This window comes from Poecilia reticulata, chromosome 15 (assembly GCF_904066995.2).
Source record: "Poecilia reticulata chromosome 15, P_reticulata-male-v2, whole genome shotgun sequence".
NCBI lineage: Eukaryota > Metazoa > Chordata > Actinopteri > Cyprinodontiformes > Poeciliidae > Poecilia > Poecilia reticulata.
In genome coordinates, this window is record NC_088844.1 from 30,350,463 (window position 1) to 30,372,776 (window position 22,314).

Here is a 22,314-nt window from a genome sequence, read left to right on the forward strand (position 1 = left end):
TGAGTGAGCAGAGCATGTCACCGCTTTCTCATTCAGTAAATGTTCAAATGAGCGCAGCCAGACCCATAGCTACGAAGGCTGAGAAGCTGTTTGGGATTTTAAGAAAAGTAAGTATGTTGACCTTCAACAGACAGACTCCAGACAAAGAAGACGACGAGGAGAAAGATCAGGATTGGAGAACAAAAATCAGAAATTTGATGGAGGCTAACGCCAAACTGGAGGAGGAGACGTTGCTGGAGCAGAAAAGCACCTTCTTGCAGAAGAAAAGCGACATCTTTGAGCAGATGAGCAATGCCTTGGAGCTGAAAATCTCTGCCCTGGAGCAGCAAAACACCGGCCTGAAGGAAAGAAGCAGCAGTCTGGAGAAGAAAAGTAACCTCTTGACGCACATGAACACCAGCTTGGAGTAGGAAAACACCAAACAGGAGCAGAGACTCAATGTCGTGAAAGATATAAACATCACCCTGAGGCAGAAATCACCACCCTGGAACAGGACACCACCACACTGCAAAAGGAAAAGACCACTCTGGAGCAAAGAATCAGCATCTTGGAGCAGATAAACACTGCCCTGGAGCAGAAAAGCACCGGCCTGGAGCAGCAAAACACCACCCTGAAGGAAAGAAGCAGCACTCTGGAGAAGAAAAGCACCATCTTGACACACATAACACCATTTGGAACAGAAAACACCAACAGGAGCAGAGACTCAATGTCGTTAAGGATATAAACATCGCCCTGAGGCAGAAAATCACCACCCTGGAGCAGGACAACAAAACACTCAAGAAAGAAAAGACCACTCTGGAGCAGAAAAGCACCGTTTTGGAGCATATAAACACTGCCCTGGAGCAGGAAAACGCTGCCCTGAAGGAAAGAAGCATCACTTTGGAGGAGGAACCGATATCTTTGGAGAAGAAAGGCACCATCTTTCAGCGAATATATACCAAAACATGCAGCTTTAAGTGGAACAGTTGAAGAAAAGGGACACAGAGAAGCAGCAGAAATAGCTGCTTCTCATGTGTGGGTTCTCTCCAGGTACTCCGGCTTCCTCCCAAATTCCAAAAGCATGACTGTTAGGCACCTTACTATCCTAATCACGTGTTTAGTGGCTGTTTCAGACACAGCCACAGAAACAGCCACCTGTATTCAGGCATGTGGTCGGAGATTTCTCCACTACACTTTTCAAAATGCAATACGCTTCTCCAGGGCTTCATAGCGAGTCCTGTGGGTCTCCTGCTCGACCTCCAGGGCTTTATAGTAACTGCATGGAGTTTGCATGTTCTCCCCATGCATGTGTGGGTTCTCTCCGGGTACTCCGGCTTCCTCCCAAAGACCAAAAGCATAACTGTTAGGCATCTGACTATCCTACCCATGGGATCACTAATCACATCACTAATCACGTGTTTAGTGGCTGTACATGTAAACAACCTGCACAGTAAGAAAAAAAATCCGTAAAAAAACAGGAAAATGTCCTGGTAATTTACTGTTTTTTTACGGAATTTCCAGCAGAATTTTTTCCGCAATTTAACATATTTTTTCCCATAATTTAACAGCTTTTGTCTGTTAAATTTTAAACATAGAAAACTGTTAAATTACGGAAAAAACCTGTTAAATTACGGAGAAAATTCTGCTGAAATTCCATAAAAAAACAGAAAATGTACTGGCAGAAAATTACCAGGACATTTTCAGTTTTTTTTATGGAAAAATATGAACTAAAATACTGTTAAATTACGGGAAACTTCTGACAGAAATTCTGTTGAAAAACTGAAAATATCCTGGCAAAAAGTTACCAGGACATTTTCTTTTTTTTTTTCTTCCAGAATTTCCATCAAAATATTTTCCATAATTTAACAGTTTATGTCAAATATACCAATATTTTGTTAACCCAAAACTGTCTTTTACTGTCTTTTGTGATATTTTCACACTTTAAAAAAATAAATAAACCTTGGACATTTCCAAATACTTTTGTCTTCCAAACCATTGAAGTCTGTATTCTATATTAATTATAGTGTAAAATATATTAATGTATTTAATATATTCTTAGCATAATTTTGAAACAAAACTAAATTCTAAGTCTACAGGAAATGTAGTTGAACACGAAACACTTAGTTTGAAAGTAGTTCATGCAAAGTGATATAAAAATAAAACCATTCGACAATTTGCAGATTTTATTTAGCAATTTAAGACCATAAATTGACGTCATCTAGTCTTTATAACTAACCTTTGCTATTATATATTAACAGTTAAACATATTCTTGAGCTTGCTAATGTTCATCTTCTGCACATCACAACTAATTTATTGCATTTTACTATACAAATTTCAACGTATAAATTAAATGTAAAGCAGTATTGACTCTAGTCTTTGTAGTCAAACAATTTTTTTAATTACTATAAGATGGAACATACAAAAAATTGTTCTGGAACATGAAAATCATAGTTGTAAACAGGACCAACATACTTCAAAATAAATGAAATACAGGTATAAATATTTAGCTAAATGACAGTGGAAGACACTGGATTCATGAGTGTGTGCTCTCATTACCTCTAGACCACTGGTTCTTAACCTGGATCGAACCCCAGGGGTTCGGTGAGTCGGTCTCAGGGGTTCGGCGGAGCCTCTGCCGCGGAGGTAAAGACACACTTGTGTAAAGTCGTGATGACGCCCCGCTTTGCCATCACTTGCTGCAGAGGATCACGTTACATTGCTTAGCCAATCAGAGGATCACGTTACATTGCTTAGCCAATCAGAGGATCACGTTACATTGCTTAGCCAATCAGAGGATCACGTTACATTGCTTAGCCAATCAGAGGATCACGTTACATTGCTTAGCCAATCAGAGGATCACATTACATTGCTTAGCCAATCAGAGGATCCCGTTACATTGCTTAGCCAATCAGAGGATCACGTTACATTGCTTAGCCAATCAGAGCTGCGGAGGAGCCCTGATTGAAGGAGCTCCACTCTCAGCATGGATTTGAACTTGTGTCTTTATTTACTTCAGCAAAACTCAGTTTTTACGAAATTCTATAGTTTAAATCTGCTCCTTAGTCGCATTTCTTTCGGGGTTGCTACTGCCTCTAGTGGCGTGGGGGTGGTAATACAGCTAATATAATTACATTACTAAATCAGAATACCGCAAAGTATTTTGTGTGTCGGCGGGCGGGAGTAAGAAGGGTTTGGTGAATGCGCATATGAAACTGGGGGGTTTGGTAACTCAAAAAAGGTTAAGAACCACTACTCTAGTCGCTGTGAACATAAAACAAAACAGTCCATTTTATGTTTATGTTCTGCAAAAGAAGGTTAATCCAACTCTTAGGTCCAGTTACCAAGAGCTTGAAATGTTCTGTGACCAGTTCTTGTGCTTCGCAAAGGTTCTTGGTGCACCAGGTTTGATGAGATGATCAATCATGTTTAAACTTCAAAAGGCTCACATTTTCCATGGTTTCCCAGTCATTCAATTCATTAAGGGACTTGAACCATCTGGTTGGGATGCAAAGCAGCTTCTTCACCTTCGTCTGCATCGTGTCAGTCGACTTTGTTCAGGGTTTGAGCCCAGAAAATCTCTAAACAAAGAGAATGGATACTCAAGTTTAACACAGAAACACTTCATGTTATAAACGTACTTTTTACAAAACGCTTCTAAATTACATTACAGCAGCACATCACCTGGCTCATCAGCGTCTCACCAATTGCTAATAGCTCTTTCACAAACAACATTGAGTAATTTTGATAAAAAAAATCTACACTAGGACTGTGTCAATTGCAGATTTCTGGCCAATCTTTAAAAATCTGACTTGTCAATTCTGATTTTGTCCAATGCTGATTGTCTTGTCTAAATATTGCTAAATGCAGAAAACGTCAGTGGGTTGGCAACAGTGGGGTGACTATTGATAACTGCAAACATGGAGACATGACCTGGTGGGCCGGTCTATCAGTCAAACGTCTCTAACAAGAGAGGAAAGCGTTGATTTTTAGATCTTTGCTGAGGTAGAAAAGATCAGTGGATGAAGTCACTTTCACATGTATTGGCGGATCACCAATCTTCAAAATAAGGATTTGGGGAAGATTTATTGGTGCATCCCTAACATGCACAATACACAAATATTTTCTTTTGAAAATAAAAACACACTGATTTTTGCATATTTGTTAAAATAAAGTCATGATTTGATGTTATGAGACGTATAATTTGTGAAAAAAACTCCACTCCCCCTGAGCTACTATTTCCATCTTAAGAAATCCATCACTCCCAACCAAAACCAACCAATCAGAGACTGGAGGATAGTCTTAGCGCTGTCAATCAATCTCTTCATGCTGTCAATCAACATTACAGGACAACCGTTTATCCACTGTCATCGGTGTCGATGCTAACGAGCCTTAACATTCATGAGAGGTTCCGTTAGCTGGAGCGTAGCCACATGCAAGAGATCAGGGGAAAGTGGGATGAGCAGCACCACAAGAGTTTGTGATTGACACCTAAAACCTGCCTCGTGGCTCTGACTGTTTGAATCCAGTTAGCACTGGCTAACAGAACAGCTAATTTTTTTTTCAGATTATCTCTCATGCAATATCACGACACAGTGACAGCTTCAACAAATATGTAAAAATATAAGTTACATAGTGCTGCATTAGACATTATTAGAAAGACACATAACAAAACATTATGCCTGTTATTGTAGAAAACACCACAGACTTATTAATTTAAACTAAAGGTTTAACAGGTTGAGTAAAACAAAAACAAATGTACACACCTATTTTAAAGATGCCTAGTTGCTTTCCAGGAAAAGTTGAGGAGTGTCTGGATGCAGCTGTTGAGGAGAGGAAACAAAATAACCATATAAGGAGAAAGAAATATAAACACCAAAACATGCAAGTCTTACAATAATTAAATCAATTAGTTTTTTTGCGGTTTTTTAACAATAAAATGAAATTATTTGTTCTGACAACAAATTTAGAACAGTACTATTTATATAGTTTTTAAGCTAAGCTACAATAACCGATAATGAGTTTGCAAGCAGGCATTTCAGTAAAAACTCCCAATTGGAATTGTTTTTTTTTTTGCAAACGTCACTTTTATTTACTCTCAGTGATGTTTGTTCCCATTTCAGAAACAGGAAAATTAACTACCTGTATGTACAATCTACAATTTATATGAGGCAAGAAGCTTATGGCCCATTGTAACAGTTTATCAACCTAACCTAATCTCAACATGCCTGATTAGAGCACCGAACATGCAACAAATTTAACGCTGACTGGAACACGAACCGTCGCCACCCCAGTCTTACCGTCGTCCCCTGGACTAACGGTTTCCCTCCGTCCCCACATTACGTTCCTGTTCCCTGGACTAATGGTTTCCCTCCGTCCCCACATTACGTTCCTGTTCCCTGGTCTAACGGTTTCCCTCCGTCCCCACATTACGTTCCTGTGCCCTGGTCTAACGGTTTCCCTCCGTCCCCACATTACGTTCCTGTTCCCTGGTCTAACGGTTTCCCTCCGTCCCCACATTACGTTCCTGTTCCCTGGACTAATGGTTTCCCTCCGCCCCCACATTACGTTCCTCTGTTCCCTGGTCTAACGGTTTCCCTCCGTCCCCACATTACGTTCCTGTTCCGTGGACTAACGGTTTCCCTCCGTCCCCACATTACGTTCCTGTACCCTGGTCTAACGGTTTCCCTCCGTCCCCACATTACGTTCCTGTTCCCTGGTCTAACGGTTTCCCTCCGTCCCCACATTACGTTCCTGTTCCCTGGACTAATGGTTTCCCTCCGTCCCCACATTACGTTCCTGTTCCCTGGACTAATGGTTTCCCTCCGTCCCCACATTACGTTCCTGTTCCCTGGTCTAACGGTTTCCCTCCGTCCCCACATTACGTTCCTGTTCCCTGGACTAATGGTTTCCCTCCGTCCCCACATTACGTTCCTGTTCCGTGGACTAACGGTTTCCCTCCGTCCCCACATTACGTTCCTGTACCCTGGTCTAACGGTTTCCCTCCGTCCCCACATTACGTTCCTGTGCCCTGGTCTAACGGTTTCCCTCCGTCCCCACATTACGTTCCTGTTCCCTGGACTAATGGTTTCCCTCCGCCCCCACATTACGTTCCTCTGTTCCCTGGTCTAACGGTTTCCCTCCGTCCCCACATTACGTTCCTGTTCCGTGGACTAACGGTTTCCCTCCGTCCCCACATTACGTTCCTGTACCCTGGTCTAACGGTTTCCCTCCGTCCCCACATTACGTTCCTGTTCCCTGGTCTAACGGTTTCCCTCCGTCCCCACATTACGTTCCTGTTCCCTGGACTAATGGTTTCCCTCCGTCCCCACATTACGTTCCTGTTCCGTGGACTAACGGTTTCCCTCCGTCCCCACATTACGTTCCTGTACCCTGGTCTAACGGTTTCCCTCCGTCCCCACATTACGTTCCTGTTCCCTGGACTAATGGTTTCCCTCCGCCCCCACATTACGTTCCTCTGTTCCCTGGTCTAACGGTTTCCCTCCGTCCCCACATTACGTTCCTGTTCCCTGGACTAACGGTTTCCCTCCGTCCCCACATTACGTTCCTGTTCCCTGGACTAATGGTTTCCCTCCGTCCCCACATTACGTTCCTGTTCCGTGGACTAACGGTTTCCCTCCGTCCCCACATTACGTTCCTGTTCCGTGGACTAACGGTTTCCCTCCGTCCCCACATTACGTTCCTGTACCCTGGTCTAACGGTTTCCCTCCGTCCCCACATTACGTTCCTGTTCCCTGGACTAACGGTTTCCCTCCGTCCCCACATTACGTTCCTGTTCCGTGGACTAACGGTTTCCCTCCGTCCCCACATTACGTTCCTGTACCCTGGTCTAACGGTTTCCCTCCGTCCCCACATTACGTTCCTGTACCCTGGTCTAACGGTTTCCCTCCGTCCCCACATTACGTTCGTTCCTCTGTTCCCTGGACTAACGGTTTCCCTCCGTCCCCACATTACGTTCCTGTTCCGTGGACTAACGGTTTCCCTCCGTCCCCACATTACGTTCCTGTACCCTGGTCTAACGGTTTCCCTCCGTCCCCACATTACGTTCGTTCCTCTGTTCCCTGGACTAATGGTTTCCCTCCGTCCCCACATTACGTTCCTGTTCCGTGGACTAACGGTTTCCCTCCGTCCCCACATTACGTTCCTGTTCCGTGGACTAATGGTTTCCCTCCGTCCCCACATTACGTTCGTTCCTCTGTTCCCTGGACTAACGGTTTCCCTCCGTCCCCACATTACGTTCCTGTTCCTTGGTCTAACGGTTTCCCTCCGTCCCCACATTACGTTCCTGTTCCCTGGACTAACGGCTGCTCCCCCGTTCCTGTTCCCTGGACTAACGGTTCCCCTCCGCCCCCGTTCCTGTTCCCTGGTCTAACGGCTGCTCCGGCTCCCCCCAAGTTCGTTCGTCGTTCGACCCCACCATACTCCCCACCCGCGACATTTCCCATATTCTAAACCCCCAAACTTGACATTGAAAGTATATTTACCGAAGTTAAAAGGCCACCTGCTTTTATGTTAACAACCGGGACATCAAATCATGTTTAGCAAATAAGGCAACTGCAGCTTGATATTTTTAAAAAGCAGGATTGAGACATAATAGCATGACGCCATGAACCGTTAGCTTTCACGCGCCCAGTTCAGTTTGACTTGAAAAAATGGCCGGTACTTCGAATTCGGTAAAATACATGAATACTAATACAACAATCACCGCGTTTTACTTTTATAATACACAAGCAAACACAGCATTGTAAAAAATAATATACCTTTTTTGTAAAAAAAAAAAAAAGACTGCAAAACAGTTTGCAATTACAGACTGTGCCAGGACTCTCACGAAGGCAAACCAAGTCAACTACAAATATTTCAAAACATTATTCACAGAAAAGAACGTGTTCTTATTTATTTTTACTTTACCAGTGAGGTGGCAGAAAGGAAACTCCGTCTCTTAATCCAACCGAAGTCCAAAGATAAATGTTCCAGGGTCCGGTTAGCGAGCTTGAAATGTCGTCTGACCAGTTTTCGATCTTCGCGAAGGTTCTTGTTCCCATGATGCAATGCGTAAAATTAAAAATACGGTACAAATACCTGTAAAACTAAAAAACGGAAAAATTCCTTCAAATTTCTACAGTACATTTACCCGGTTTTTTTTACAGTTTTTTACAGTGTGTAGACGTGACTTTTTCTTTTACTTGTCCACAAAAGGAGTCTTTAATCCTTCAAAAACAATCCCGTATACAAGTTTTACACTAAATGTTATGGTTTTATAGCTATTTAAAAACAGTTGACTTAAAGGTCTATAGGACATGTCGTAGTTTTATAAAACACACTTCGTAAACAACCAATTTAGTTGCTGACCGGACATGTCCGGTATCACGTGACACGGGAGAGCCTGACCTTTCAAGACATCAGGTGATCGTCTTGGTAAAATCACACCTGTGTCAGAATTTTACCTGCGTAATTTGATACCCTGCCGTGCGCTGTGCACGTGCCCTACTGGCAGCAGGGCCTGTTTCCTGTTTATGGCTCGCTACTGCTAGAGTTTCGTCTTTCTTCCTTCAGGTCAGTTCATTGGCGATTTATTTTTGGAAAAATCTGTCATTTGTGATGGGACAGCAGAAGAAACAACGATTTAGAGTAGCGGTTCTCAACGTGGGCGGTACCGCCCCCCAGGGGGCGTTCAGAGGACGGCAGGGGGCGCTGGCGGACATTTTTACAAAAGGGGGGCGCTGGGATTCCTCTGGGGGGCGTTTGGTCAAAGGTAAACTTTACACCTTAAAATGCACAACAATACCAGTTTAGACTTTGAGCAACTTGGTAAAACTGTATTGTGTAACATTAAATCATGCTTGGCTGCCACTGTATCGATGGCAGCTCTTCTTCTATTCAGTGTTTGTAGCTTCTGTTAGCTTCTTGGCGCAGCTCCGCTCCTGCTACTGGTAGCTAAAATCACGATACCCTCACTGAGTATCCCTCTGAAAAATGAACCCATTTAAATAAAGAAACCCCTCCATGAGTGATACCACGATAGAGAGCGTTCATTTTATAGCGTTAACACGGTGCTGTAAGTGGTTCGGTATGAAACGGGGTAATAGAACAAAACAGCACTTTTAAATTTCAATAATCAGAATGCAGAAATTGTTTCCGTTGTTTTAAAAGGTTTATGTCAGTCTGCCTTTTCCCCATCGATACGCTTCCCCACCGCCCTGCACCTTAGGGGCTTAAAAATAAAAAAACGCCGCGCACATTGCACAAAACTCTTAAAAAGGAGAAGCGGGACATAAAACGGAGCGACAAACTAGATGTGAATTATGGCAGAAAAACAGAGAATTCAATAATGAACAGTGGAAAAAATCATCATGTGATGTGAAACATGACGATTAGGAGGCGCAGCAGGTGATGAGTGAAGATTACTGATGGTCAATAAACGATAAAATAAATGTAACAACAGGAAAGAAACTAAAGTGGACATAACAATAAACAAAGAGATAATAATGCTAATCAAATAAAACTAAATGGAAATGAACGAAGAACAAAATGCAAGAATAAACTAAGAAACTAAAGTAAATACAGAGGAATAAACTGGTATGGCAAGACCCCCAAACACTAACCCAATAATTAATACAGAGACTGTATGGCAAGAATAAACAGACACTATTTCCAGATAAAAGGTAAATACTCCATGGAAATCAGTTGTTTCATATTTTATTCAGGTCAGCTGTAATGGTCTTCATTTAGTGCAGGAACGATGAGACGAATATCTGAGTGTTTTGCTCCATGTCGGCTTTGCAGATTTTATTATAATAATAAATAATCATTTTAAAATCATCCAAATTCATAAACTCGACTCGTTTTCAACCGTTGTTCATTTATAAACACTTTTTAAAAAATTTTCAGGTTTTTTCTGCTTTTGCTGCTTTGGACATTATTCAGACGTATTCAGATCAATGTGCCATGTCAATGAACTTTCAGTCCAGACTTTGACTGGGCCACTCCAAAATCACCATTTAGCTGTTTTTCAGGAAATCACAGCTGGATTTAAGCTCAGCTGCAGTTTTTAGGATCATTTTTCTGCAGCAGAATCTGGATGTGGTTTGATCTGAAGGTCAAATATTAACTTTCAGGATTTACTGAGAAAAATTAATTTCATCAACTACAAAAAGTCACATCTACAGTGGATATCAGGATCAGTGTGCTAATGACCCAGTGTGTGTGTGTGTGTGTGTGTGTGTGTGTGTGTGTTTGTGTTCTGATCTCGGCCCACTGAGCCCTCCCCTCCCTGAGAAACGACCTCAGGACGACCCCAAACCTGACGCCAGGAAAGGTGTGTGAGTGTTACACTGACGAGGCGGTGGCATTCCTGCAAACATCCAGGTTCACCAGTTAACACACGCACACGCACACACACACACACACGCACACACACACACACAGAAACACTCAGGGTATTCAGGTGACACCTGAGCAGTAAAACATCCCAACCCAACAGTCCTGGTTCGATTCTACATCCAAGCAGAACCGGGTCAGAATCTGCAGTCAATGCTCCACTAAAGGTCGTTCCTGTTAGCTGGACTTTCTTCTTCTGCTGATCAACAACTCTAAAATCCATCCAGAGGTGCAAGATGCGGTAAACGTGGCGCTGTGGCGGCCATCTTTACTGCGGTAAACGCGGCGCTGCGGCGGCCATCTTTACTGCGGTAAACGCGGCGCTGCGGCGGCCATCTTTACTGCGGTAAACGCGGCGCTGCGGCCATCTTTACTGGGGTAAACGCAGCGCTGCGGCGGCCATCTTTACTGCGGTAAACGCGGCGCTGCGGCGGCCATCTTTACTGCGGTAAACGCGGCACTGCGGCGGCCATCTTTACTGGGGTAAACGCGGCGCTGCGGCGGCCATCTTTACTGCGGTAAACGCGGCGCTGCGGCGGCCATCTTTACTGGGGTAAACGCGGCGCTGCGGCGGCCATCTTTACTGCGGTAAACGCGGCGCTGCTCGGCTACGTTCTGCTTGTCGGGTCGCTTTGGGGACAAACTGTTCACACAGCAGTCTGACCTCATCACATTTAATTTGTAGAATGAAAACTTGGAGCATATAAACCGCCCTGGAGAAGGAAAACACCGCCCTGGAGAAGGAAAAGACCAATCAGGAGCAGAAATCACACCCTGGAGCAGAACAACATCGCCTTAGAGGAAAAAGTACGCTCTGGAGCAAAAAGCACGGTTTTGGAGCAGATAACACTGCCCTGGAGAAGGAAAACACTGCCCTGGAGAAGGAAAACACTGCCCTGGAGCAGATAAACACTGCCCTGGAGAAGGAAAACACTGCCCTGGAGAAGGAAAACGCTGCCTGAAGGAAAGAAGCATCACTTTGGAGAAGGAACCGATAACTTTGGAGAAGAAAGGCACCATCTTTCAGCGAATATTACCAAAACATGCAGCTTTAAGTGGAACAGTTGAAGAAACGCTGAGGGACACAGAGAGCAGCAGAAATAGCTGCTTTCATGTGTGGGTTCCTCCGGGTACTCCGGCTTCCTCCCAATTCCAAAAGCATGACTATTAGGCACCTGACTATCCTAATCACGTGTTTAGTGGCTGTTTCAGACCAGCCACAGAAACAGCCACCTGTTTTCAGGCATGTGGTCGGAGATTTCTCCACTACATTTTCAAAATGCAATACGCTTCTCCAGGGCTTCATAGCGAGTCCTGTGGGTCTCCTGCCCAACTTCAAGGGATTAATAGTAACTGCATGGAGTTTGCATGTTCTCCCCATGCATGTCTGGGTTCTCCGGGTACTCCGGCTTCCTCCCAAAGACCAAAAGCATGACTGTTAGGCATCTGACTATCCTACCCATGGGATCACTAATCACATCACTAATCACGTGTTTAGTGGCTGTACATATAAACAACCTGCACAGTAAGAAAAAAAATCCGTAAAAAACAGGAAATGTCCTGGTAATTTCTGTTTTTTTACGGAATTTCCAGCAGAATTTTTTCCGCAATTTAACATATTTTTTGCCATAATTTAACAGCTTTTGTCTGTTAAATTTTAAACATAGAAAAACTGTTAAATTACGGAAAACCTGATAAATTACGGAGAAATTCTGCTGAAATTCCATAAAAAACAGAAATGTACTGGCAGAAATTACCAGGACATTTTCAGTTTTTTTTTATGGAAAATTTGAACTAAATACTGTTAAATTACGGGAAACTTCTGACGAAAATTCTGTTAAAAACTGAAATATCTGGCAAAAGTTACCAGGACATTTTCTGTTTTTTTTCTTCCAGAATTTCCATCAAAATTTTCCATAATTTAACAGTTTATGTCAAATATACCAATATTTTGTTATCCAAACTGTCTTTGTGATATTTTCACACTTTAAAAATAAATAAACCTTGGACATTTCCAAATACTTTTGTCTTCCAAACATTGAAGTCTGTATTCTATATTAATTATAGTGTAAAATATATTATGTATTTAATATATTCTTAGCATAATTTTGAAACAAAACTAAATTCTAAGTCTACAGGAAATGTAGTTGACACGAAACACTTAATTTGAAAGTAGTTCATGCAAAGTGATATAAAAATAAACCATTCGACAATTTGCAGATTTTATTTAGCAATTAAGACCATAAATTGACGTCATCTAGTCTTTATAACTAACCTTTGCTATTATATATTAACAGTTAACATATTCTTGAGCTTGCTAATGTTCATCTTCTGCACATCACAACTAATTTATTGCATTTTACTATACAATTTCAACGTATAAATTAAATGTAAAGCAGTCTTGACTCTAGTCTTTGTAGTCAAACAGTTTTGTTAATTACTATAAGATGGAACATACAAAAATTGTTCTGGAACATGAAATCATAGTTGTAAACAGGACAACATACTTCAAAATAATGAAATACAGGTATAAATATTTAGCTAAATGACAGTGGAAGACACTGGATTCATGAGTGTGTTCTGACAACAAATTTAGAACAGTACTATTTATATAGTTTTTAGCTAGCTACATAACCGATAATGAGTTTGCAAGCAGGCATTTCAGTAAAAACTCCCAATTGGAATTGGTTTTTTTTGCAAACGTCACTTTTATTTACTCTCAGTGATGTTTGTTCCTATTCAGAACAGGAAATTAACTATCTGTATGTACAATCCACAATTTATATGAGGCAAGAAGCTTATGGCCATTGTAACAGTTTATCAACCTAACCTAATCTCAACATGCCCGATTAGAGCACCGAACATGCAACAATTTAACGCTGACTGGAACACGAACCGTCGCCACCCCAGTCTTACCGTCGTCCCCTGGACTAACGGTTTCCCTCCGTCCCCACATTACGTTCGTTCCTCTGTTCCTGGACTAACGGTTTCCCTCCGTCCCCACATTACGTTCCTGTTCCCTGGTCTAACGGCTGCTCCCGTCCCCGTTCCTGTTCCCTGGACTAACGGCTGCTCCCGTCCCCACATTACGTTCCTGTTCCCTGGTCTAACGGCTGCTCCCGTCCCCGTTCCTGTTCCCTGGACTAACGGCTGCTCCCGTCCCCACATTACGTTCCTGTTCCCTGGACTAACGGCTGCTCCCGTCCCCACATTACGTTCCTGTTCCCTGGACTAACGGCTGCTCCCCCGTTCCTGTTCCCTGGACTAACGGTTCCCCTCCGCCCCCGTTCCTGTTCCCTGGACTAACGGCTGCTCCCGCTCCCCCAAGTTCGTTCGTCGTTCGACCCACCATACTCGCCACCGCGACATTTCCCATATTCTAAACCCCCAAACTTGACATTGAAAGTATATTTACCGAAGTTAAAGGCCACCTGCTTTTATGTTAACAACCGGGACATCAAATCATGTTTGGCAATAAGACAACTGCAGCTTGATATTTTTAAAAGCAGGATTGAGACATAATAGCATGACGCCATGAACCGTTAGCTTTCACGCGCCCAGTTCAGTTTGACTTGAAAAAATGGCCGGTACTTCGAATTCGGTAAAATACATGAATAGTAATACAACAATCACCGCGTTTTACTTTTATACACAAGCAAACACAGCATTGTAAAAATAATATACCTTTTTGTAAAAAAAAAAAAAGAAAAAAAACTGCAAAACAGTTTGCAACTATAGACTGTGCCAGGAGTCTCACGAAGTCAACCAAGTCAACTACAAATATTTCAAAACATTATTCACAGAAAAGAACGTGTTCTTATTTATTTTTACTTTACCAGTGAGGTGGCAGAAAGGAAACTCCGTCTCTTAATCCAACCGAAGTCCAAAGATAAATGTTCCAGGGTCCGGTTAGCGAGCTTGAAATGTCGTCTGACCAGTTTTCGATCTTCGCGAAGGTTCTTGTTCCCATGATGCAATGCGTAAAATTAAAAATACGGTACAAATACCTGTAAAACTAAAAAACGGAAAAATTCCTTCAAATTTCTACAGTACATTTACCCGGTTTTTTACAGTTTTTTACAGTGTGTAGACGTGACTTTTTCTTTTACTTGTCCACAAAAGGAGTCTTTAATCCTTCGAAAACAATCCCATATACAAGTTTTACACTAAATGTTATGGTTTTATAGCTATTTAAAAACAGTTGACGAGATTTAAAGGTCTATAGGACATGTCGTAGTTTTATAAAACACACTTCGTAAACAACCAATTTAGTTGCTGACCGGACATGTCCGGTATCACGTGACACGGGAGAGCCTGACCTTTCAAGACATCAGGTGATCGCCTTGGTAAAATCACACCTGGGTCAGAATTTTACCTGCGTAATTTGATACCCTGCCGTGCGCTGTGCACGTGCCCTACTGGCAGCAGGGCCTGTTTCCTGTTTATGGCTCGCTACTGCTAGAGTTTCTCCTTCTTCCTTCAGGTCAGTTCATTGGCGATTTATTTATGGAAAATCTATCATTTGTGATGGGACAGCATAAGAAACAACGATTTAGAGTAGCGGTTCTCAACGTGGGCGGTACCGCCCCCCAGGGGGCGTTCAGAGGACGGCAGGGGGCGCTGGCGGAGATTTTTACAAAAGGGGGGCGCTGGGGTGCCTTTGGGGGGGTGTTTGGTCAAAGGTAAACTTTACACCTTAAATGCACAACAATGCCAGTTTAGACTTTGAGCAACTTGGTAAAACTGTATTGTGTAACATTAAATCATGCTTGGCTGCAACTGTATCGATGGCAGCTCTTCTTCTATTCAGTGTTTGTAGCTTCTGTTAGCTTCTTGGCTCAGCTCCATTTTCCTGCTACTGGTAGCTAAAACGATACCTTCACTTTGTATCCCTCTGAAAAATGAACCCATTTAAATAAAGAAATCCCTCCATGGGTGATACCACGATAGAGAGCGTTCATTTTATAGCGTTAACACGGAGCTGTAAGTGGTTCGGTATGAAACGGGGTGATAGAACAACACAGCACTTTTAAATTTCAATAATCAGAATGCAGAAATTGTTTCCGTTGGTTTAAAAGGTTTATGTCAGTCTGCCTTTTCCCCATCGATACGCTTCCCCACCGCCCTGCACCTTAGGGGCTTAAAAATAAAAAAACGCCGCGCACATTGCACAAACTCTTAAAAACGAGAAGCGGGACATAAAACGGAGCGACGAACTAGATGTGAATTATGGCAGAAAAACAGAGAATTCAATAATGAACAGTGGAAAAAATCAACATATGATGTGAAACATGACGATTAGGCGGCGCAGCAGGTGATGAGTGAAGATTACTGATGGTCAATAAACGATAAAATAAATGTAGCAACAGGAAAGAAACTAAAGTGGACATAGCAATAAACCAAGAGATAATAATGCTAATCAAATAAAACTAAATGGAAATGAACGAAGAACAAATGCAAGAATAACTAAGAAACTAAAGTAAATACAGAGGAATAAACTGGTATGGCAAGACCCCTAACACTAACCCAATAATTAATACAGAGACTGTATGGCAAGAATAAACAGATGCTATTTCCAGATAAAAGGTAAATACTCCATGGAAATCAGTTGTTTCATATTTTATTCAGGTCAGCTGTAATGGTCTTCATTTAGTGCAGGAACGATGAGACGAATATCTGAGTGTTTTGCTCCATGTCGGCTTTGCAGATTTTATTATAATAATAAATAATCATTTTAAAATCATACAAATTTATAAACTCTACTCGTTTGCATTTATAAATACTTATTAAAAAATTTTCAGGTTTTTTCTGCTTTTGCTGCTTTGGACATTATTCAGACGTATTCAGATCAATGTGCCATGTCAATGAACTTTCAGTCCAGACTTTGACTGGGCCACTCCAAAATCACCATTTAGCTGTTTTTCAGGAAATCACAGCTGGATTTAAGCTCAGCTGCAGTTTTTAGGATCATTTTTCTGCAGCAGAATCTGGATGTGGTTTGATCTGAAGGTCAAATATTAACTTTCAGGATTTACTGAGAAAAATTAATTTCATCAACTACAAAAGTCACATCTACAGTGGATATCAGGATCAGTGTGCTAATGACCCAGTGTGTGTGTGTGTGTGTGTTCTGATCTCGGCCCACTGAGCCCTCCCCTCCCTGAGAAACGACCTCAGGACGACCCCAAACCTGACGCCAGGAAAGGTGTGTGAGTGTGTTACACTGACGAGGCGGTGGCATTCCTGCAAACATCCAGGTTCACCAGTTAACTAACACGCACGCACGCACGACACACACACACACACACACACACACACACACACACACACACACACACACACACACACACACACACACACACACACACACACACACACACACACAGGGTATTCAGGTGACACCTGAGCCAGGCAGTAAAACATCCCAACCCAACAGTCCTGGTTCGATTCTACATCCAAGCAGAACCGGGTCAGAATCTGCAGTCAATGCTCCACTAAAGGTCGTTCCTGTTAGCTGGACTTTCTTCTTCTGCTGATCAACAGCGGCCATCTTTACTGCAGTAAACGCGGCGCTGCGGCGGCCATCTTTACTGGGGTAAACGCGGCACTGCAGCGGCCATCTTTACTGGGGTAAACGTGGCGCTGTGGCGGCCATCTTTACTGCGGTAACGCGGCGCTGCAGAGGCCATCTTTACTGGGGTAAACGCAGCGCTGCGGCGGCCATCTTTACTGCGGTAAACGCGGCGCTGCGGCGGCAATCTTTACTGCGGTAAACGCGGCACTGCGACGCCCATCTTTACTGGGTTAAACGTGGCGCTGTGGCGGCCATCTTTACTGCGGTAAACGCGGCGCTGCGGGGGCCATCTTTACTGGGGTAAACGCAGCGCTGCGGCGGCCATCTTTACTGCGGTAAACGCGGCGCTGCGGCGGCCATCTTTACTTGTGTAAACGCGGCGCTTATCAGAAAATTGGATTTCAGCAAAAAAAAAAAAAAAAATCTAAATTGGTTTCTAACAATTTTGAGTAAAAGCATCTGTAAATGTTTTATCTATTAAACTACTGCTAAAAAACACTTTTGATTTAAAGTTCACATTTTTAACTAATCTAAATAGTTCAGTTTTATATTTTGTCATTTGCACTAATTGACATAAAATGGTCCTTGGTGAAGTTATTTCCCTGTAGGGATGAATAAACTCTCGGCAGCTGTAAAGGCGCCGCTCTGTTCAGGTACAGGAAATAAGTCCAACGCCGCCCAGTCGAAGATGTGTAAAAAGTCTGAAAACTGTTTTATTTTCTATCTCAGCAGGAAATCCTGCAGAAATAAACGTATCCTTAAATAATAAAACAGGAAAATTTAAACTTTTCTCTAAAGATTTATGGTAAAACTGAATCAGGGAGACTGATTTCTGTCATTTTGTTTTAAAATGTAAAGCAGAGGGGATCAGAAACTAAGCAGGATTTCTGTGTGAAGAAGGTGAAATAAATGACAATAAAACCAGATGTTATTTCATGTCTGACCTCTCCTTCAGGATGAACAGAGCTCCCAGCTGGACCAGGACCGTAGAGGCAAAAACGGCCAAAACCTCCAACCTCTCAAACCTGAACAGGAGGAAAAAGACAGAAACTGATAAATGTTCATCTCCAACCTGCTGAGAAACATTGAGAACACGAAGCCTCTGAGACCTCAGAGCGATTCCTTCACACATCACAACATCTGGAGCAGATCCGTCTGAGGTGATCTCATTTCTGACCTGAGGAGTTTCCTCACCACAGAGCATCACTTCAATACCACTCCAGTCTGGTAACGTGTTGCTTCATCGCGCTGGGATTAATAAAACTGGGTTCAAACCGTTTAAAGACGTAAAAATAAGCAGTAAAAGTCTAAATCTTTCCCTGAACAGACAGGAAATGAGTGAAGACGAGCCAAGACTGAAGTCATGTTTTCATACGTTTTCGTGGCCGTTAAACGATGAGCTCCAGCTTCCTGCATCTTGATTCACACCAACACAGACAGTAATGGAGGAAAGATTGATGCAATAAAGCACCAATATCAAAACAACAGAAAACATGAGCAGAAAAGGTTGGTTGTCTTTCATCGTCTCCTCCTGCCGTGTGTCGGGATTTACCAGACGGCTGTTTGTGATTCGCTTCTAGATTGTAAACAGAAAGGCAGACAGGTGTTTCTATATGTGATGTAATCATGTAAATAAATGAGAAAAGCTGCACCTTGCAGGCGCTGTGGTTTCTCCCTCTGAACAGACATTTTAGAAAACAGTCAAGGACTGTTAGGCAGCTAATTTAGGATTAGCAATCTGGTTTTGGGATCAGAGGATTTCAGGCAGTCGGTTTGGAGGTCACACTATCTGGTCTAGTACAATCCCTTTGTTTTATTATCATTAAAACGACCCAGACTCACAAATAACATTTCAATTAATGGAAATAATAACAGTTTTATCGAGTTCTGCCTCGGCCGCAGAGCCAAATTTCACAGATTTTCTTCTCCAGACAGAAAAATCTGGACTGGTTCCAGGATTCGTCCAGAATCTGGATTGAAGCCGACAGCCAATCAGAAACCGGCTCGGCGACGGGAATCCAAACATCTCGACTGCTGAATCTGGGAAAAGACCTCCAACTCAGAGCGAGCTGACATTCGGTTACAGCAGTTGCCGACCTTTGACCTCCTCCTATAGAGAGAGCAGCTTAGCGAGCGTTGAGCTAAAGGGGTTAAGATGGAAGCTGACTGCGATCTAATGGGCCGCGTGATTGACCCGAACCGGGGAGCTTCTGTTTCTGCTAAATGAAGCGGAGGAACCGGGCGAATGAGGACAGAACCGGTCAGAACCACTGAAGACGGGAAAATAGAGACAGAAATTATAATCCAAGAGACCCAAGGTTGATTAAACAATTCAGTAATTGGACATTTCAGGAGGTCCAGGAATTTTTGGGAGTATTTCCAGGAAAACTGAGCTGCTACAGGTGGATCCTGGTCGATTCGGTGAGGCTTCTGTCATTTAATACCAGTAGCTCTGAGACAAACTGCATGGACAGGACTGAACTGGAACAACTAGGTTTGAATCTGCTTCCATTATCTGGAATGAAGTGATTAAATGACCTGATGTGTTTCCATATAACTGGAGATTAATTACATCAGTTTGTCTTGGAAAAAGTGCCTGAAATTGGTGAAAATAACCTGAATTAAATTTTCTGATGACTAAACAATGACCCAGAAGGACCGGCCCGATGTGCTGCTGCTGAGCGGTTCAGGATGAGCGGTTCTGTTTTAATGAGCGGTCCGCTGAGCGCCGAGGTTAATCTCCACGCTGGATGTCACCAATCCAACGACCCGTTTAATACCAACAAACTGAAACCAAGTGTTTCTAGGACTGCAGTCATGTCTGTTTACAGACGCCCCACCTCTGAACACCGGCCCGGTCCGGCTTCCTCCCTGAGACGTTCAGATTGTTAAATCTCTGGTCCTCCACACACCAGGGGGAAAAACCAATGCCTGCGCCGCCGTAATCCAGCCTGCAGGTTTGCAGAACCAGAGATCTGCGTCAGAATCAAGCAACACGAATTTCCCTACCAGACGACAGAAGTGCTCCCGTTATGACCAGCATTTTTGCTTTTGATTTGCTGATAGAGTCCAGATGTTCTGCTTCTGACCTCAGAGGTGCTTTAGAGAACAACCAGAAAACCAAGGAACTCAGGTCAAAGGTCAGAGCTCTGACCGATCCGTCACCTGGACACAGAGACGGGATGGACGACCTGCTAACTTTCAGCAACACCTGAAGTTCTAGGAAACACCTTGTTGAAGCCCAGTGAGAACAGAAGGTCAGTGATGGGTTTGTAAATAAACCGGATGAATGACCTTGATGAAGGTCACAAGCTGAAATGCGACAGTTTTCAAATAAAGTTGATTCCTGGTGTTTGTGGAGTCTTCAGAAGAGCAGCAGGTCAACATCCATCCAGATGTCATGTGACGCTCAGAGGGTTTCAAATGTTTAAGCTTCGTGCCTCTGGTGCGGCTCACATGGGAAAGTTCACCATGCCAGGAATTATTCAGCATCTTTAGCACATTAACCGTTTTTCCAAAAAGCTGAAACCACCTCAACAAGCTTGAAACTTTTTTGTGAAATTGAGGAATTTTGCTGTTTCCATCAACCTTTTCTGATGCGATACTTGAAAATGCAGATTGTAGCAAAAGTTGATGATGCTCCCATCAGATAAAATAAAAAATATCTTCCCAGATCACCTGGAGGTCCAATAACTGATCACAGCTTGCAGCAGCGGCCTGCTTTGAGGGTTTACAGCTTCACCAGGCAGCTGTGCATAAACACTGCAGCTTCATGCTGATGCAACAGGCTCAGCCATAAAACAGCAAGAAGCCTGCAAAGACAAAGAATCTGGCCAATCCATCAAAGACGTGAGTTTAATGACTGAAGCTGGAAGGAAACTCCAGGAGGAGCACACTGCAACCTGATGAGGGGCAATAAAGCTGCTCCGTACGTCTCCAGGTCTAAATCCAGAGGCAGGAGGGAAGAAATGAGCTCAGCAACATGTAGGAAGTGGAACATCATCGTTTCTGTCCAGATTTACTCCGTCCTGCTTCTTCTGGTGCAGAATCATGACGCTGGTCTCACATCAGTGACGTGAGAGTCGGATAAAATACGACTTGGCTGTTCAGACTGCAGACGCTTTGGAAGCAATCGATTCGGTTCCTCATATGAAGAGGGAAGATCAGATCGAATCAGGTGGAAAATAAAATCAGCTGCCGAAAAGTGGCAAATGGGTCAAAAGTGGACAAAAAAGAAAAAGTGAACTTGGGTCAGATTTTAGCCTCATGTTCCCCAGACAAACTAATCTGTCAGGTCTGGAGGAAAATCAGATACTTAAAGGTGTAAATAAATGGTGTCAACGCTGAATCCAGATGAGGTCATGTGATTCATCTAGAGAGACGGTTCTGAATGCAGGAAGCTGCTGGAGGCGGTTCTGTTGACCGGCGTGTTCTCGCTGAATGGACCGGCCCATGCTCCGGTGATCCGGCGTCCTGCAGGTCGTCTGTGTCGGTCTGCACACAAAGCGACGTGAACACCCACCGATGACTCCAGCAAAACTCCCACAAAGTGCTCTTTGTTTGAGTGGATTGGCTGCATGCTGCGAGGTCGGAGGTCACGCTCCGCTCCGCCTGAGGTTAATGCATACAGACACCATGTAGAAGAACCGCCAGCCTGTCTGACCGGAGCGAGCGGTCCCGTCGGCGGAGGAACAGCGCCGCCGCTCAAATCTGTGAGAAAGGATTCACTGGGAGGATGGAAGTGACACGCCAGGCGCTTCGTCGGCTCCAATTAATCACCGTCGGATCGCCTGGTGTTGATGATTTTAGGAACACAGAATTAGAGCTGCCGCCTCACGCTCAGGCTGACGGCGCCGTCACACCAGGGAGCTGCGGCGACGAAGATCACAGCCACTGATGCCGACGTCTTCCTCACACGCTGGTCAGTAGAAACGGCTCTGTTCATCACACTGTGGCTCCTCTGGACGGTTCTGGTTCTGAGGCCAGACCTCACTGAGCTCCAGGTCAAAGTTCATTTACAAACCCACCTCTGATCTGCAGGTAGAAAAGCTACAACCAAACCAGACCTTCCTCCCTGCTCAACAGGACGATTTTTATTTCATTTTATTTGTCATCAAGACACAAATATCAACCAGACAAAAAGAATCATTATAAAATAAAAGTTGTTTTATCAGGGTCTCATGTGAGCTGCTGATAATAATTTGATTCTGACGAAAAAAAAGATTAATTATCTCCTTATTTTTAAAATTAATACCAAAATACAACAAATCTTTCCTCATTTTAATTTTTCATTATATTTCATGGAGGAATTATCACAAAAGGTTTCCTAACGATAACACATTACTCTGGTAATATTACAACTTTA

The 22,314-nt window shown here is 43.3% G+C and overlaps 1 protein-coding gene across 1 annotated transcript in view; it reads right to left on the reverse strand.

Annotated features, from left to right (window-relative positions):
* Positions 1-22,314, reverse strand: part of slc30a6 (solute carrier family 30 member 6) — a 69,657-nt gene that overhangs the window by 20,190 nt on the left and 27,153 nt on the right. The window contains exon 7 of the mRNA XM_008430455.3: positions 17,894-17,974. Coding sequence (XP_008428677.1) covers positions 17,894-17,974 — 81 coding nt within the window. The remainder of the gene's footprint in view (positions 1-17,893; positions 17,975-22,314) is intronic.